Source organism: Synchiropus splendidus, chromosome 2, assembly GCF_027744825.2.
Source record: "Synchiropus splendidus isolate RoL2022-P1 chromosome 2, RoL_Sspl_1.0, whole genome shotgun sequence".
Classification (NCBI taxonomy): domain Eukaryota; kingdom Metazoa; phylum Chordata; class Actinopteri; order Syngnathiformes; family Callionymidae; genus Synchiropus; species Synchiropus splendidus.
The window spans coordinates 30,278,449-30,297,050 of record NC_071335.1 but is presented as its reverse complement, the minus strand read 5'-3'; the positions used below and the strand labels follow the sequence as shown (position 1 = coordinate 30,297,050).

At 41.0% G+C, this 18,602-nt stretch overlaps 1 protein-coding gene across 5 annotated transcripts in view; it reads left to right on the top strand.

The window, feature by feature from the left end:
- LOC128754998 (G protein-coupled receptor kinase 6-like) overlaps positions 1-17,926 on the top strand; it is a 41,953-nt gene extending 24,027 nt beyond the window's left edge. For 3 of the 5 annotated variants that reach the window (XM_053858074.1, XM_053858078.1, XM_053858076.1), the window contains 11 exons: positions 3,383-3,475; positions 4,328-4,391; positions 5,156-5,296; positions 10,821-11,011; positions 12,069-12,106; positions 12,190-12,279; positions 12,358-12,566; positions 13,346-13,483; positions 14,758-14,895; positions 15,205-15,336; positions 15,900-17,926. In XM_053858074.1, the coding sequence (XP_053714049.1) occupies positions 3,383-3,475; positions 4,328-4,391; positions 5,156-5,296; positions 10,821-11,011; positions 12,069-12,106; positions 12,190-12,279; positions 12,358-12,566; positions 13,346-13,483; positions 14,758-14,895; positions 15,205-15,336; positions 15,900-15,956 (1,291 nt within the window). In that variant the 3' untranslated portion in view covers positions 15,957-17,926. Of the gene's footprint in view, positions 1-3,382; positions 3,476-4,327; positions 4,392-5,155; positions 5,297-10,820; positions 11,012-12,068; positions 12,107-12,189; positions 12,280-12,357; positions 12,567-13,345; positions 13,484-14,757; positions 14,896-15,204; positions 15,383-15,899 lie in introns of all 5 variants that reach the window. The other 2 variants (XM_053858077.1, XM_053858073.1) reach the window with 2 other exon arrangements.
- Positions 17,927-18,602: the final 676 nt, after the last annotated feature.

The following is an 18,602-nucleotide window of genomic DNA, read 5'->3' as shown; positions in this document are numbered from 1 at the left end:
ATGTGGCTGTGAAGGAAAGGGAAATAAAAACGTTGCGTCTTGGCAGGTCATGTATTCCCACACAGAATAATATACACTGGTGTGTTCCTGTTGCTTTAGCGGTCCAAGATATTTTTTTAGATGGGATTCCCATTTGTGCTGGCATAACGCCGTCCTTCCACGTTATTCGTTGCGTAACACTCCTTGACATATTTTATTCCGATGCAAAGTAGTGATTCAGGTTTAGTTTTTGATGAGGTAGTGGTACAGGCGGTAACGTGACTTTGGCACCCACCAACAGAAACACATTGAGGTTTTCCTTTGCAGCAGCAGTGGAACATGCAGTTATGTCATGCCCAAAATATCGTACATTTCAAATCCACCATAGTTTACTGTGCACTGTCAACACAGAATTTTTGTGACGGTTTCTCTCTCTGCTTTTGGTTTAGGTTTCTAATATCTCAGTTAAAACTTTGAAAGTACGACATAATTTTACAGTGGATATGTTTAATTTATTGTATTGAAGGAGGCCCGGCTGGTTTCGACACATAGATCCTAGAGACAAGGGATATGTTGGATGAAGGATGTTAGAGATGGCGCGAACAAAGGTGAAAGTAGAAGAGGAGTACAGCCAGTTATGTTCATGGATGTGAAGATAGGTGTGACAAGGGCGGGTGATCAAACTTGCTGATCTGTCGGAGTGCAACATTTAGTGTTACACCAGTTTTTTTTTAAGGTGTAATATTTTTTAAATTTCTGTGTTGTTATAATAATAGTTGACATCTTTATTGTAGGCAGTAGTGCTAACAATATTTACAAAGGGGCGGTGTAAACGTCTGGCCAAAGACCAGCTGAGGATGGATATTTTTATGGATGGATGGATTTTTATGGATATTTTATTTATTGTTATGTCTACACATTTAATCCATTTGTTCTCCACGGCACATGCTCACTGGTGGCGGCTTGGGCGACAGGTCAGCGTTCACCATGGTCATCAAAAGATTAAGATACGTCACTTATTCTCAGAACATTTGATCAATGAAAAATTGTTTGAATCTGCAACCTACTTGCTGTACGGTAAAAAGGAGTATCCCTGCTAATGCGTGTTCACTCCCAAAGTAAAAGGGCGATCTCACCGGACAGCTGAAAGAAGTGAGCCAGCGAATTATTTCCTGGAACTATTGTATGTCAGCACACCCCTGTGCATGTAGTCTGTTAAGCCCATGAGAAACCCACTACAGTGTACCCTATCAACAACATTGGTAATGATGATAAAGAAGGTGGGTGAGTCTATGTGCTCTGTAATATTGGTAAAATGTTAGAATTGTCTTTTCTTGAGGATATCATTCAATAACATTTTATTTTGGGTAGTTGTGTTTGGAGTTCCTGGTGTCTCACCATGGTTGGGAGGGATTCTTCTGCAACCCGCCGATCCGTCAGATGGACGTTTCAGTCATGTGCACGGCACCTGGGTCTTTGCGATGACATAACTAGGTTTTCATTCACAGCGCAGCAGACCGCCTCATCCCTCCTGCTGCCTCTCTCACTGGAAAATTGCTGCTCTCCAGTCCAAGAACAACCGACCCTGTCCTGCTCCTCAGCTCGTCACTCTCTAGCTTTGCTTCAAGAAAATCTCTTGGCTGACTGTGATCATCAACAAAAAATTTAAGGGTGAAGAAGGAAATTTGGCTGGTTTAAATACACATTCCGTCATTGGTTTCGTGAAGCTGTGATACAGTACATGTGTGGCCTCCCTCAGCAATGTTTGATGCCTTCCTTTTTCAAATATGATGTGATGAAAGCTGATCATTCACGTGTACACTCTGCATTTATGCCAGCGCTTCCCTTGCCATCACATTTAGAGGGGAACTGAATTGTACTGAATTAAGTTTTGGCCAAAAGAAACGAAAATGAAATTGTGACGTTCTTAGCAATGCCCAGCTCTACATTCCAGTCTCATTAGAAGATTTACCTTTGTTGTCAAATTGGGCTAGATGAAATTATTATAGATCAAAATTGCGGTCAGGATTGTTGGTTATGAATTTTTGCAAGGTAAAACAAAATATCTATATTTTCTTGTCTTTACTGAAAAAAGTGTGAACAAATCTAAATGCTAATTGGAATAAAATATGAGTAACTATGAGAAAATTAAATGGGGAATAATGATGCTATCACGGAGTGCATTCACCAAGTGCAACTCAATGGAGACAGAAGAAAGAAAACTAGTATTTCTCCCAACATTTTGAGTTAATGGGACCATTTAGAATATGCAAGTGTGTATGTGGCTAATAATGTGTTACAAAAGTCGTACAAGCGGGTTTGGTTTTCACGTTGTTGTCAGGAATGTGTAATGTTGGTGAATGTTGTTTGATTTTATAAACAATCAAAACTTAAATGTGACCTTTGCTCACTGTCTCTTGGTGAAGTGAATCTCAACCTGTCCGAGTGCAGCTTGTATCGTCTATGTCAGGTACTTTGACCCCAAAGAGGTGATGGTGTTTCGGTCAACGTCTGAAGTCAAAGTAGTTTTAAAGGTCACAAACAACGTCTCAGACGGATGACTTTTTCAGAAGACGAGCCTTGCCCCGACTCTTCCCATTTCAGAAGCTTTTAATATTTTATGGGATGCCAATGGAGCACTCAAGTGACTTTCGTTTTATACTGTGCTTCACAAATTTCAGTTCTGTTCAAGCACAAAGAAGCACCTTGGCTAGTGATCTACGTTTTGTTTAGTCTCTGTGGTCATCGGTCAGAGGTTGCATAGCATGTATTGACTCATAGTGACAGCTAACAGCTATTATATCACCTTAATCTGATCCGATAAGTTGGTTCCACGGCCCGGTCTTCTGTGGGTTTGCTCGTGGTTGTGGCTCATTCCTTTTCCCTATATTTATTGGTCATCAGTTTTTGGGCAGAGATTCATGAAATTCATAGAAGTTTGGTGTGATGCAGGACTGAACAGAACCAAAACCACTTTGAATCAACAGTCAGTTACGTTGCATGTATGTGGAGCAAGAGTTCATCCTTTCACGGATTTAGGTTACAGCCGCTACCGTCCGTGTGCTTCCGTGGAAAACTTTGATTTGGATTGTAGTGTTATCATTCATCATGGAAAAGGGAAATGGAGTGACCGTTGTGTCTTCACCAGACAAACGTGAACATGTCAGATACAGTCAGTCACATGTTCTGCCTGAACGCCTCCACTGTGGAATAACCAGTTTCCCCAAATCCCCTGTTTCCTCCTTGAGCGACACGGAATGTCTCTGTTCAAAGACTCACATGTTCCGTGACAAAAGTTGAGCTGTAGATTTTAAGAATATGAAAGGCATCTTTCCACTGTAGGTCTTACTATCCTTGTTATGTGTTCGTGAAAATAACCACGTCTCAATGTCTGTCCCTGCAGAATAGTTCGTGATTATCTGAGTGGAGCTCCATTTTCCTCCTACCAAGAGTCCATGTACTTCTCTCGCTTTCTGCAGTGGAAATGGTTGGAGAGGTGGGTGGTGTCTGCAGATTACACACTTGATAATGTGAACATGCAAACGATTCCTCTGATAATATACTGCAGGAATGTTCTTGGTGGAGGATTAGTCAGGCTACTTCTCAGGATGTTCAACAGAATGCACCAGTAGCACTATGTTAGGAAAATACTAATGATCTCGGTGACTCTGTTCCTTTTTTTTTAAATCTAGTGAAAACAGCCCTTTGTTTATTGGGACAAGTTGAAACAAGTAGGGGAGATTGTGGATGGAAAGAAATGCTCATGTTTTATTTAAAAAAATATATAGAGGGAGACAAAATGAAACAATGAAGAATAAATAAATAAATAAATGAATATCTCGCCCAAATTGGAGAGTAAAATGGGTGGAGCGGGCTGCTCAGAGCAAAATACAGTCGTGCACAACCGTCAACTGTGGTTATTTTACACTTTTAACATGTGGTTAAAATTTTGCTTAAAATTTGCATTGACTTTAAAGGTAAGTGATAGCTGTCACAAAAGTACCTATAGCCAACTGATGCTCTGTCCGTAAGAAATGGATGGTAACTCGAGTAACTCAGAAATGTCTTCTTGGCCTTCTCTCAACCACTGGTCTTTTCTCAGAGAATCAAATAGATAGTTGATAGTTGTCTCCTGCTTTTCTCTTGAGAGCAGAAACGAGTCTTGGGAATGAAACTAAAGACTGCTTTCTCTTAAGTTCAATTCTTCAGGCAACTGGTGACCAAAACCTATTACTAAATCACTTCTCCTCTGATCCTGATGCCATCAGGACCGTTGAAAGTACTGAGAGTATAATTTATTCCTCTTCATTTTTATTACAGGGCTCATTTTTCTTTTATGTCCCCACAGGCAACCAGTAACCAAAAATACCTTCAGACATTACAGAGTACTAGGAAAAGGTGGATTTGGTGAGGTGAGTGTCTTTTTTGCTGTTATCATTTCCTTCATTCACATAATTGATGCTTTGTTTTTGGTGAGCGACATCGCTTGAATTTTGTTGGTCTTACCCTGCTCAATCATGTCAATATTTAAAACCTGTACACATTATCACAAAGAATTTACTTTTTACATAGGTACCTGTATGAAAAGAAATAAAAGAAATAATAGTTTTATTGGTGCAGTGTTGCAACAGGTGGCCTTGGAATGTCAACATAGTTGACTATCATCAGCTTTTAAATTAGTCACAGGAGGTTTCATTAGTCAGCTTGTCGTGAGGTCATCGTTCTCTTCGCAGTAAGAGTCGATATGGCGGAGACTCTGTGACCTTTGCGACCCAAAAAAGTAAGGGACCATTTTATAAAGGACATATCAAAGGACACCTTTCACACCACATTTTGAGCTTTTAAAATTCATATGTATAGTTTCAAAATGTTTACCACTATAGTAGTGTTTACCACACTAAACACATTCGAGTTTGTCAACCCGTACATTGACTAGCCAACTGATATTTTCTACTTGTAGAAGAGTGGAATGGCGAAATGACTGATTCACTTGGGGAAAAAGTAAAAACACATGACATGGTGTTCATCTTTATTTCAGAAAACTGCCCCCAAAAACTTACACCAGACAAAGGCAAAAGTAAAAAAACTTTCCCTTCTTGGGGCTACTAACTTCATAGGTTTGTGTTGCCTTTTTTTTGTCATGAAATCAAGTCTGTTTTTTGTTTTTTGTCCCAAGGTTTGTGCCTGCCAAGTACGTGCCACCGGTAAGATGTACGCCTGTAAAAAGCTGGAAAAAAAACGAGTGAAGAAGAGAAAAGGTGAAGCAATGGCACTGAACGAAAAACGCATTTTAGAAAAAGTTAACAGTAGTTTTGTAGTAAGTACTACTTTTTTTATTCACTCTCTTTCTTGCATGTGTGTTGCTGAGCTTTCATTTAACCATTTTGGACTATGCATTATTTCATGGGTGGGTTGTGGTAAGAGGTGTACCCTCACATCTTTATGGTTCACGTCTGTGGGGATTTGTATGTTCTGCTCGTGCTTGTGTGGGTTTCTACCGGGCACTCCGGTGTCCTCCCACAGTCCAAAAACACATGGAATCTGTCCCTGTGTGTGTAAGGGTGATTGTCTGTCTATATGTGTGTCCTATCCAGGTGTTTCCACTGTTGTTTGTAAGTTGCCTGGTTTGAAATGTGTTAAAAGAAAATGTGCTCAAACAAAGCTGTTTCTTTCCCGCTCTGTCCTTCTTTCAACTGTCGAAAAGGGAAGTCGGTGGGGAGCATAGTGGGCAAGTGGTTAGTCCAGAAGGGTTTACAGGTTTTATCCAAGCACTCTGGTTTCCTCCCACGGTGAAGAAAATATTCTTCGCAGCAGACTTCGAATCTAGCAAATGATCGCATTGAACAGCATATATTCTTAGGTCTTGTGTTTTCATGATCTCGGCGACACAGTCATCTTGTAAAATATATGACCAGTCTTCTTCAATTTCTAGAGTGTTGGAAGGTGTTTGGAAAGGGACTCGACCAAAGCTCCTCACTGATCTCGATTTGAGCAGCCTTCTCTGCCAAGGTCATTGTTTTGTTCCAAGTGTTCCTATACTGCCCCCATTTTATTTCCTGCTCTGTGCATCCATGACTGAAGAGGTCTCTTGTAGTGGAAGGAACCTCTACTGGAAGCCACTCACCATATAGTTGCTCTGGAGTGTCAGTTGCCCCAGTGTCAGTCGCTCCAGTCCATTTTTTTTCTTCATGAGGAAGAAATAAATATACACATGTTTATACACTGAACTATAAGTTGTGTTTTTGGGGCCAATTTATTTTACAAAATCTGTTTCATCAAATGGTAACACCACGAAGGTCCTCCCACAAAGTCCTTCTTATTTATAATTCCCAATGTTTATTTGTAATTGGCCAATTGAAAAGCGAGCCAAATTAGAAACAAGTAAGCAAAGGTAGAAATGTCGGTCTTCAGGTGTCCGGTGGAGTTTTTTTTATGAGGATGTTTCTCTCTGGATTGTTTTCCACAGTTCCAATAATCACAATCATCATGTTCATTTGCTATGATTGTTTTCCTGTTGCCATGCTCCATGCCAGAAATCTTCTGAATCTGTGGTGGGACGGAATCGGGCTGCATCACATACGTAATGTGATGTTTACGCCTTTTGTCATGCCGTTCTGTGTGAAGTAACGTCTATAGAAGTCGCACGTGGGTATAAGAAAAAAAACAAAAATAATAATCATCCAGAAAACACGGAACTTGATACATCACAAACTATGAATATGGTTAAACTACCAACAAGTTACAGCAAACTATGTAGTTCACAGTTAACAGTTAACACTGTTCCTACGTACAAGAGTAGGCATTAAAAGTAATTCAATTCAAGATGAAGTCGTGCTTGGACCCCACCCTTTCCCATTAAGAAAATGATCATGCCACCGTTCCGCTGTGATTCAGTCTCTTCATTGTCCAGATGTTCGCGGCTAACTTTCCGATGAAGTGTTCTATAAATCATCTTCTTGAAGGGCGGTGTTTCCTTCCATGCCAGTTAATGTCGAGACCTTTTCAGATGATCGCCCATTACCGGGTGAGAAGATATGTTAGCGGAAGAGTTGATGGCCTCAAATTAAGCTGTCGCTCATGTTCATTGGCGTCAGTTCAGTAATAAGGTAAGTGTGCCCCAATAAAAGGGCCGTTGTGGTATATGGGCTGCACACATTGTGGATGCTGCTGGACGTGGTGGAGCAGCGGGTGCCAAACCTAGACACTCACCTGCCTGCAGTTGCTGGCTGGAGAACCAGCAGACTGAAGAGAAACAAGCACGTTCATGGCTCAGTATCGGGGGAGGAGGTGAATGGTTGCTGTGTTGGGTTTGAGTGACAACGTTGGCTAGTTTTTTTTTTTGCCGTATGATACGATTTTTGCTGTGATTTAGAATTTAAAAATCCCAGCAAACAAAAAAGCCTCTGTTCCCAGATGTGTGGCAGGCTTTTTAGCTAACATTTTCATCCTAACTTAAGTTATTAATGCTAAAGTAGCCCAAAAAGTCCAAAATACACCTCAGATTTAATGACTTTCAGTACATTTTACATTTAAACAACTGTTTCAAATTAGCTGCATTTTCTTCCATAACAGCGCTGTTCCGTGCGACATCAACCAATCAAATGAGTGTTGAATTTATTTATGTGAAATTACTGTGGAGAAACATCCTTGTGACAATACATGCACTATTGATAGGACATTTAGGACGGCGTGCTGAAGAAGTGAGCCACTGAAAATACTCCTCCTTATTTAAAGGCCAAGAGTTAGTTTTATAGACGACTGTTTAAAGTTTAGAACTTGGCTGTATTTTCATCCTGTCATCATCATCAGACATTTCACCAAGAACGTCACACTTCCATGTTGCCAGTGTTGTGACTCATGAGACATGGATAACCGCAAGATTTCGCCAGTAAACAAATATGGCACCTGCAATGGCCAAGGTACGGCTGCAAAAAAAACGAAATTACAAAGCGGAAACGCCCTTTTCACTACGCACTAGGAGTCGGGCATTATGCGAGCACTAATAATAGGATGTTTAGGGCGTCCTGCTGAAAAAGCGACCTAGAATTCGTCATGTTTTTCAGTTTAAGTTTGCCCAGACACCCCTCTGCCTGGGAGCCTGAATTTTTACCATTTTATTAAAGCTTCTCTCAAAATGCGGAATATAAATGGTGAAGCACAGATGCAAATCCTTTATTAAAGGGGCGTTAAATTTCCCTTATGTGGCTCGTGACTCCTCTCCAAGGAAGCTGGAAAACAACTCAAAACAGGAGCCAAAAAGAAATCTTTGAGTCTGTATTGTTTTGTGACGAAACGTCTGCTGCATCTACTCTAATGCACCTGAACTAGTAATTGAGGTACACATGTTGTGGTTTCTGCTTTTCTCGGCGTGCGCGATTATCCATCGCACTGAGTAAATATTTACCTGCTCAGAGCTTTAGTATTTATGTTCTGCACACCCTGTTGGACTGCAGGAGCCTGGAGCTCAGTGTTCTGTACTATGTGAAGGATTAGTTGTGGCGGCGTGAGTTATCTTGTGCTTCCCTCTTTTGTGTGAGTCAAGACGGTGGTTAGCTCATGAACACACAAACACACACACACACAGCAATTGAGTCGGTGTGGGTTTCCTACGGAACCTCAGACTCGGGTCTCTTGTCACCTGGGACAGGCACATGATTCTGTGTGTTCGCGCTGTGCGCTACAGACAAATGTGATGACTCTTCATGCGCCTCTCTACCTACAAGAGCTGCTCTGTTGCCTAGCAACACTGACCAAACAGCAGCAGCATCGAGAAGAGTCGAGTACTCTCCCGAAACCCCTCATCGCTTGCTCTTGCTATCGTTCTTTACCTTCCTCAAATGGAGTAGGCTATAAAAGCTCTCTGGATTTGGTGTTTTATTTTAAACTTGCTGGCAAATGGCAACTGTGGAGCACATTTAAGACCATTTCAGCAAGTGATTTGTCCATGTTTGACATGGAAATTAAACACTGTGTTTCATAGAAGTTAGTATTAAAGTTGTTGTGTTTTCTGTTTATTGTTTACTATTTTTTTCTCCAAAACTTCTTACTCTTCAGCAAAGAATTTGTTCTGTATTTGGTCTGCATAGAGCTAAATATGAATGCATTTCAATGTATTCTTTTTCAGTTGTGCTGTTATTTGGGGGAGGGAAAGAAGGAACGCAAGACTGACACACTTGAGTAATTTGTAATTCTTTCGTGGTGAGGAAAGAGCTGAGCCAAGGTTCTATGCTCACCTGTGGTCTTCAGGAATGCAAGCAGCCAAAATGCGTTCAGGATGTCTGGGTTTACCTGCGGAGCAGATTGAAAAAAAGCTACTTTTTGGTGGTCCTGTTCTGATGCTTCTCTCTCTCTCTCTACTCACCCCTCTCTATTTGTCCTGGAGGAAAGTGTGGGCATCTGTTACTGACAACTCGGCATGAACGATTTTTTTTTTCTTTTCAAATTGCGATGTAATAGAATCTCATTGCAAATGCTGCAATGTGAAAAACAAAAACTCCTTGGTAGAAAATCTGGCAACCCACTTCACCATAAATCTGCCAACCTGCTCCACCAATTATACGTGCTGCACTCACTTCGGCAGGAACGGTTTAACTACAGACAAAGATCATCTGTCTGACCCATCTCTGTGTCACTTTTCCCTGTAGTCTTTGGTGTCAACCATGGCAGGCTCAGTTGTTGTGGCGGCGACAACTCTGTTAAGTGTGATTAAAAGTCTGCATACAATGTTGAACTTTGAAAAGTTACCCGATCCACTCTGCTTTCCATCCCTGCTGGAGCGATCCATCATACTCTATGTTAACGTGGAACCCATTCTAGACGTGGAATGAAATAGAATCCCTGTGCATCAGAGTTTTGGGGGTGGGGGTGTCCCTCAACACAGTGACCATGGTTGGGTTTATACTTTTTTTCATGTGTTTTTTTTCCCTTTCTCTGACTTAATTTAAGTTAATGATAATAATACTGCATGTTTACTTTAAGTAAATATTCCAAAGTGATTAAAGGCTTTTCTTTGTACAGCTATATAGTTAAGTAAAGTTACCCTATTCATATAAATGTATGCATCCATTTATGTCATAATGTGTAGGCTCGTCTTCCAGGGAAGTGCTGGTGATGTTGTGTTGGTTTATTGCTTGAGTTAATAATTCCACACAGGTAATATTGCAAAATGATCAATGTTCATTTCACTTCAGTGTTACCAACAATCCAATATTGGATTGAGTGGTACTCAAAGGATGAGTGGTTGGTTTCCTCCAAAGTTATTGAAGTGACAGGCACTTTGATTTACTGTGGGTGATATTTTAGTTAATTCAGTTACAGTGCCCTGAAGTACATTTTTGGAAAGTACTTGACTCATATGCATTACTAAATAATGCATTTGCTTTAATGTCTATTTTAGTCAATACATCGAACAGCAGCAAGACATCAATAAAGGGGGAATGCTTTGCTGATACATCTGAGTTAACCATCAATATTGGTCAAATAAACCCCTGGATTTCCCTGAGTCTTCTGATTTGCCTGACAAGCTTGTGGGGTCCAGTTGCTGCAGTTATTGACCTCATTTTTTTTATGAGTTTGACTCTCGCTAAAGAATTTGTCTCACGTCATAACAACCTTCTCTGCTCCGCTGGTGGTCGAGGTCTGTAGCAGATGGGTTTCCTCTTTGTGGCGGAAACATCCTGCTAAAACACAAACTCTCATAATTCAACAAGAGGAGGTAGAGGGAAGAAGAAAATAGATGAACGGTGGGACACAGGAGAAAGACATGGTTTACTTTTATTCTCTCACATTGCTTAATAATGATAATCCCTCCTAACAAAACCTCATTTCTCCTTTTTCTCCAGGTTAGTTTAGCTTATGCCTATGAGACCAAGGATGCGCTGTGCCTGGTGTTAACCATTATGAATGGCGGCGACTTAAAATTTCATATCTACAACATGGGCAACTCAGGCTTTGACGAACAGAGGGCCATTTTCTATGCTGCTGAGATCTGCTGTGGCCTTGAGGACCTGCACCGTGAGAGGATAGTCTACAGGTGAGCTGCCTGGGCGGCTAAGACCAGACATTTATCTTTGTCCTCAAATGTAATCTCAGCGACCTTCTTTTTTCCCGGGACTGTTTAGTGTTAGTGAGACGACAACTGGGTGAAAGTGTGGTCAAAAAGAATGCAGTGTTTGTCCTTGAGAGCATGTGGATGCAGCTACTGTACATCTGTGGCTGTTCTGAAATGTTTAAATACACGCGTCATCGCAGGGATTAAATGAAATACAAAGACGATGCAAAACTGTTGTTGAACCTGTGGCTCTCCGGAGCGTAGAGAGTAAAACTGATCACATTGGAATCTTTCTGACAATTGTATTTTGTGCAACTGAAAAAGTTTTTTTTATTTTATTTTTTTTTATTGTTAGTCTTTTTATTTGTGTTTTAGGAGTATTTCTTGTACCTTAAAATTTAAATGTAAGAGACACATCTTTAAATACAATATGTTTTAAATGAAATAAGATGCAACATGTGACTTTGATTGATGATTTTAAAAGCTGTCTTTTTGCGAGGTATTTCCTTCCATATCTTGTATTAATTTATTTTGACAGTCAAAAATCCTGTTAAAATGAACATTCAGCACTTCAAATGGCCAACATTGATATTGGTAGCTTATAGTTTATGCATTTGAGGCTGAGCAAAATTCAGCAAAAATGTTGACAACTTTAACAATTATCATGCACGAGAGGTCAAGAAGAAAACCTATGCTGGAGTTTGCTATTCTTCCGGCACCTTCCGAGCCTGCATCTCTAAATTGTTGGGCATCAGCCAGACATTTTGAGGGCGCGCATGTGCTAAGCTAAGCAACAGATTGAGAGTGAGTAGCGTGACAAATGAGTGCAAAAACACACTCACAACAGAAAGAAACAAGATGAAAGCTGGTTTTGTGTGCCTTAAACTACATTATTGATAGGTTTGTTTTTCACCCAGACCCCACAATCAGCTGGAGGTGCGACCGCACGCTTTGTTTGGACGATTTCAAACACTGCTGATAAATGAGTTGGAGGTGTAAACTAAATTTGATACACGGTTGTCCGTCTAATTTTTTCCAGAGATTTGAAACCTGAAAACATTCTTCTGGATGATCGCGGTAAGCCTTTAAAAATCAGTTGCATTAGACCGTCTCCTGATACGATCTTGCTTAGTGTTTGTCGTCTGGTTTTTATTGTGCAGGACATATCCGGATTTCGGACCTGGGACTTGCCGTACAAATCCCAGAAGGAGAGACGATACGAGGGCGAGTGGGTACAGTCGGCTACATGGGTATGAACCTGAGCGTGTCTTACTGTAAACAGGGCGCATGTCTCTGTTGCTGACTCCCTGCGGGTCTGCTCCGCTCAGCTCCGGAGGTGATACAGAACGAAAGCTACACGTTCAGCCCGGACTGGTGGGGGCTGGGTTGCCTCATCTTCGAGATGATCCAAGGGCAGTCGCCGTTCCGTAAGCGCAAGGAGCGGGTGAAGAGGGAGGAAGTGGACAGACGAGTGCGAGAGGATCAGGAGGAATATTCTGACAAATTCTCAGAGGAGGCCAAGGACATCTGCAGACAGGTGAGTGTGGCGTGATAGTTGAAGACTATGTCTAATCTCATATATCTGCAAGCAAACTCGTGACTCCTCACTTCCTACATCAGATACCGCCCCATGGTTAGATTGTGCTGGATTATCACAAATTAGGGGAGGTGCTTCATGGAAGCTCTGAGGGGTTCAGAGTAATTTTACTGTATGTGACTCACGTCACTTGGAGTTGCTTGAGAAACGTCCACCAACTCTTTCCTGGGGATGTAACACAGAGATTCTGGAGAGAAGTATACCCTCAATGGGCTTTTGTCTTGAATGCTGGGTCATTCCAGGTGCAGTTTAGGAAAACTAATAGTTTAACTTTGCTTACAATTTATGAAACTACTGTTTCAGTGCACTGCAAAGTCAGGGGAGGGAGAAGAGCCTGGGCTTTTGCCTGTAAGGGAATTGGACGTTTATTTTTGTGACGCTGTGGAACATTTTGACCTGAAGTTCAGCTGTATCAAAGACTCCCAGGGGAGAGGAGGAGAGAGGGAAAGCAACCAGAACAAGAATTTCAGCGAGAAATCAGGGCAAACTGGACACTCTGCGATGTTACTATCCAAGTCCAGAAATAGATGACTGATGGCACTTTAAAGATTTGAACCCTTAATCTAAGGTCAGAGGAACAACAGCAGGGAGCGCTGTGATGTCAGAAATATGTGTTTCAGAATGATAAAATAATCATAAAACTTTATGTACACAGCGCTGTTTAGAACGCTGTTCACAAATTCTCAATACTTAACCTCTCCACCTTTTTATCCTGTCAGCTTCTAGCAAAGGATCCCAAGAACCGACTTGGCTGTCAAGGTCACGGGGCCACAGAGGTCAAGCAGCACCCCATTTTCCGAAACATCAACTTCAAACGGTTGGAGGCCAACATGCTGGACCCGCCCTTCAGCCCTGATGTAGGAACAGCATGCATAAAATAAACATCCTTACTTACACACACACACACGCAAAACATTCTCAGTTTGAACCTTGAAAAACAGACAAGCTGACATTTAGCCGTTACACAAACCAAATTCCTAAGTAAATAATTCTTGTTCAAACATTTGTCTTCCTTATGGACTAAAACTTGAATAGTTTTTATCTGCTCTACTCTTCGTCAGGTGTTCAAACAATGATCATTACCGCCTCCAAGGTTTTGTTTAGTCTGTGTTGAAAAATAACTTAAACAGTTGAAATAGAATAAATTATTTTTGGGAATGATCCAGATCATATTTTAGCCTTCAATTCAGGCATGCAGTACACAAGATGTACAGACTTTCATGGGCTTCATACTCCCTGGAGGTCGAGAGATGAGACTTCAGCACTCTCACCACTGTGGCCTGGGTGCGATGGTGCGTCTGCACGTCAAGTTTTAGTCGTTTAAAGGATTTTTTATTGGTGAAGGTTTGCACTTTGTGAGTGATTTTCTAGTCTCTGAGATGATGACCATTGTAGCTTATTGTGGTTTATGGCTGCCACCATAATTACAGGTTGTGTGACAAACAAACGTCAACAGTGCAGCTGCTAAAAGTTTAGCGTCCACACCTTGACGTCTTTTCAATAAGATTCTGTTTCAAATGCTTGTATTGGACTAAATGGTGGGTGACTGTGTGAAACAGGTCATTGGCACCTCCTTGCTGGAGATGCGGCTGGGTGGAACTATAAAATAAAAAGCTATAAAAAAATAGCACTCAACCATCATCATCAGGTGGTCATAATGATTTTATGCACATATGTAGGTCAATAGGGACAGTTTGCTTGCTTTATTGATGTAGTTGTGGGCCACATAGTTGCACCAAAACACCCCGAATGATGCACCATAAAGCAGTGTCTGAAAGGTGGAACAGCTTAACCTGTTTGAAGTTGTTCACCTGGTAGTTATAAGCCACTTTAGAATTGTGATGATAGACAGATTGTCATTTTTAATTACATATTAATTTAATTACATATATTTGACAGCTGTTCTAGGTGATTATGATGTCAAAGTTCATTGCCGTGGGTGACATGAATACATTTGAAATTTTGATTTAAAACTTGTTTCTACGATGGCCATGCGTTATTAGTAAGAATGTTTTGTATGTGCAATAATCACAAGTGGCACAAAATCTAAGAGACTTTCATTGATGATTGCTAAGTCTTGGTACTAAGTGCCTGTTGGTGATTTTTCTCCTCTTGTCTTCGTGTATTCCAGCCACGAGCCGTTTACTGTAAAGACGTCCTGGATATTGAGCAGTTCTCCACAGTCAAAGGGGTGAACCTTGACCCCACAGATGACGACTTCTACCACAAGTTTGTCACAGGCAGTGTCTCCATCCCCTGGCAGAACGAGGTATTGCAGGTCGTAAATTGTGTCCACGTTACTTAGATCGATTACATCGATTTAACAGCTTGCCGAAGACTTAAAAAGTGATTATTTCGTGTTGAATGGAAAGATTTGACTCTCTCCAATCTACTTGAGGACACGTTTGGATTCCAACATGCAGCACATGTGGATTTGGAAGTTCAGAATCATTATTATAAGTACAATCAGAGCAAAATAATATGCAGAGATTCTGACTCGTTTTCATGTTGAATAGATGGAGAGGTGATCTGTTGAGAGTGAGAGAGGTTTGTAACCTTTCACCTGTTCTCTTCCTAGATGATCGAGATGGAATGCTTCAAAGAAATCAATGTCTACGAAACAGATGGAACACTCTGCCCAGACCTGGACATGAACCGGCCGAACCCTCCACCAAAGAGAGGCTTCTTCTACCGCCTCTTCAGAAGAGAGGCAAGTTCTAGTGCTCCGGCAACTGTCCGAGGGGGTGGGGGCTAAGGTACTTCCTCTCTTTTCTCTCCCTGCCTGCCAAAGTGTGAACATCACACAGGGAATCCTGCTGCATGTCAACCTTCACCTCATTCTCTTCCCTCTACTGTCCTCTGCCAGTTTCAGTTTCCTCCATCCTTGCTGCTTCCACGCTGATGTCTGTCCATGCGGTCCACAGTTGTGCCTCGATGAAGTTCTCTAGATGATTTTGAAAGAACTTTCCTGAAACTGTATCTCTAATAAAACAAATGATGACTCTATCAATACAGCAAGGTTTTAGGCTGGAACCCAACATCAGGTTAGAGATTAAGGGTGGGAATGTTGACTGCTCAAAAGAGACTGGTGTTGATAGCCGACTTCACATGTCGCCGGATGGTGACAGACCAGCTGCCACTGGAGCAAGTCTGTGACTTCATTTCTAACACTGAATCGCTTAATAGCATGTGGCGCTTTAAGTGGGCCAAAGTTTTCCAAAGTCTTGCAGCAGGTCCGATGAATGCTCACGGACCACGTCTGACTCTCCACAGGTGTGTTTCAAGAGCGGCTACAGCGACGATGAGACGGAAGAGCCCTCGCGACTTTGAACCACTCCCTCCACCTGTTTCTGCTCCCACAAACTCCAGCCGAGTGCAAATCTTAGAAACTCAGTGAATGTTGACCTGTATTTATGAGCTGTATTAAAAGTGTATTATAATTCAAGAAAAAAGTGAGTTTAAAGATTTTGTACATTTGTACTTGAATTTATGTCTAGATGTATATTTTCACTAAAGGTTGTATTGTACAAAAAGCCATAAAAGTACCACTTGAATGCATACATGACTTTTTTTTCTGTTTTTTACATTTCTTGTCTTTTTTTTTCCTTCTTTTTGGGGGTGGGGAGGTTTTTTTTTAAGAAGCACAGTAATTGTCTTTTTTTTATGTAGCATACTGCATTTTGTCTGTTTTTGCTTTCGATTTGGTCACTGTGACTTCGCACATCTGTCCCATGGTAGCCCCCTCTACAGGGTTGATATGAATCAGATGGAAAGTAAATCCATTCTGTCCATTGCTGCTCCACCTGTTCTCTTTTTCTTTTTTTGTGAAAGCCTGGCCTGTAATTGCATCTGAAAAAGCCCCATTATTTTGTATTAGTTGTACACAGCCGGTCAGTCACATCATGGAGGTATATATATATATATATATATATATATATATATATATATATATATATATATATATATAATCCTGTTGTTTTAAATGTCTGTTACAGTTTCCACTCATGCAGGGACTCTTTCCATTGTCCAGCAATTCTTTCAAAATTTAGTCTGTCAAAGTTGACACTAGTTGACAAGAGTGAAAATGTTGGGAACGCCGCCACTTTGAAATCAAATTCTGCTCAACACCTTTAAATCTCAAGATGAGCTTATGGATGAGAAGAACCAGGCGCTGTGTACAAGAGCACCTGCCCACCTGTAGGACCATTTTTTTTCACCGCCATTGTTTTGCTTGCCTTCTATATGAGATTAGGGTTGGTCCTGATCAGTGCTTTTTTTTTCTCTGTTTCTGCGGCAGTTTAAGCTATTTGACTTAGAGGAAGTCACTGTTTACTCCCCTCACATGTTTTTAATGCTGTGAATACCCAGTCTGGACATGTGTACATAGTAAAGTTAGGAATCAAGTTCTTCTTTTCTCCAAAACCTTCTCAAGTGTCTGCCTTGGTCTGTTGGGTCGTCATGTTTGAACTTGAATGTCACTCCGCTGAAGTTCTCTCGTATGCATGTGTGAGATGGTACACATCGTTTCCCATCCAGCCCAGAGCTCTTCTTGCAAACATGATTTCCTGTTGCACATTCCTTCGCCCAGATCAGGAATCGATCATCTTGCTTTCGCCGACTTGATTTCTCAGTGTCTTTTTAATTTCACTCTCAGGCACATTTTGGAAGCGGAGTTTTCTTGCCTTTGTAGATTTTAGTCTTTTAGCCTCAAAATCCTTGTAAATGATGTTAACATGTAACTAAGCTCAAACCCTTTGCAAAGAAGCCGTTTGTCACGCCTGTTTATTACCCTACAGCATCTATCTTTTTCCTTCATTGCACTATGGTGTGTTTTGACAATGACCAGAGGTAGTGTCTTCTTAACCTTTTGCCAATGATACCAAAAGCAACACTTAGTGAATCAAATGTTTATTAGCGAGGAACGACTGACAGCCTTTATTGTGCCAACTTCATTTGTGACATCACACTTTTGCTCCTTCCGTCCATTCTCCGATTTTATTTAACATTGAGGAACTTGGACTTGCAGTTTTTGAATGTCCGCACTAAGTGCATTGTAACACCTAAAATGAAATACATATGTCTTATTACTCAAGCATGTATTGATTTGTAATATTTCAGGTTCCTTGTATATGTAAATGATGACCTACTAGTGCCAACATATCTCACTGGTATCTGAAGACAACTTAATCAATGGTGAAATGACCAGTGGAGCGAGCCCTGTTTGAATACTTCATTTTTCATTTGACTGTGTGTCAGGCGGTGACAGGAACCTGCTGTAGAGGACAAAAAAAAAAAAAGAATTTATATCCGATGAATCCTGAATAAATCGGTTTAATCTCCCCACTTGGGATTAAAGCAGGCCTTTGCTGCCAAACTTGACACTGAGAATGATAAAAATTCTTCTTATTCAAACGGGGGCCTGGGACCTCTTGATTTCTTTACTTTTTTTTTTTTTTTTTTTTTTTTTTGTACCTGTACAGTCATGTCGTTCAACCACTGCAGTCATTGTTTATTCTTGTACAAGTTGTATCACTGGTTGTTGTACCATATCTGACATTTGTAATTATGAAATAATACACTGCCATTTGTATAAAAACAGTTGTCTGCCGACTTTTTTAAACATCAGGTCAGCTTCAGAAACCGACTCCATTTTGGAGCCTGTGGGCGGCTGTTATACCTGAGTGTCTTCTGGATAACTGAGTTCCTCACCCTGACCAAGCTTGAAAGGAAAGATTCATGAGCTTGTTCTTTTAGTCTCTGTCCATTATTTGTCCGTAGGAGACGGTAGAAGACGTTCCACCCTTTTCTAACTGAGCATCATGGCTTTTGAGTTAGAGGAGCCGATTTACATCCCAGGTGCTTCACATTTGGCATGGTATTTTCCACTGAGAACTGAGGGTCTCGGGCTGAAGGGGCCATCGTCACCACATCATCTATAAGAAGCAGTGAGATCCTGGGGCCACCAAACCAAGATTC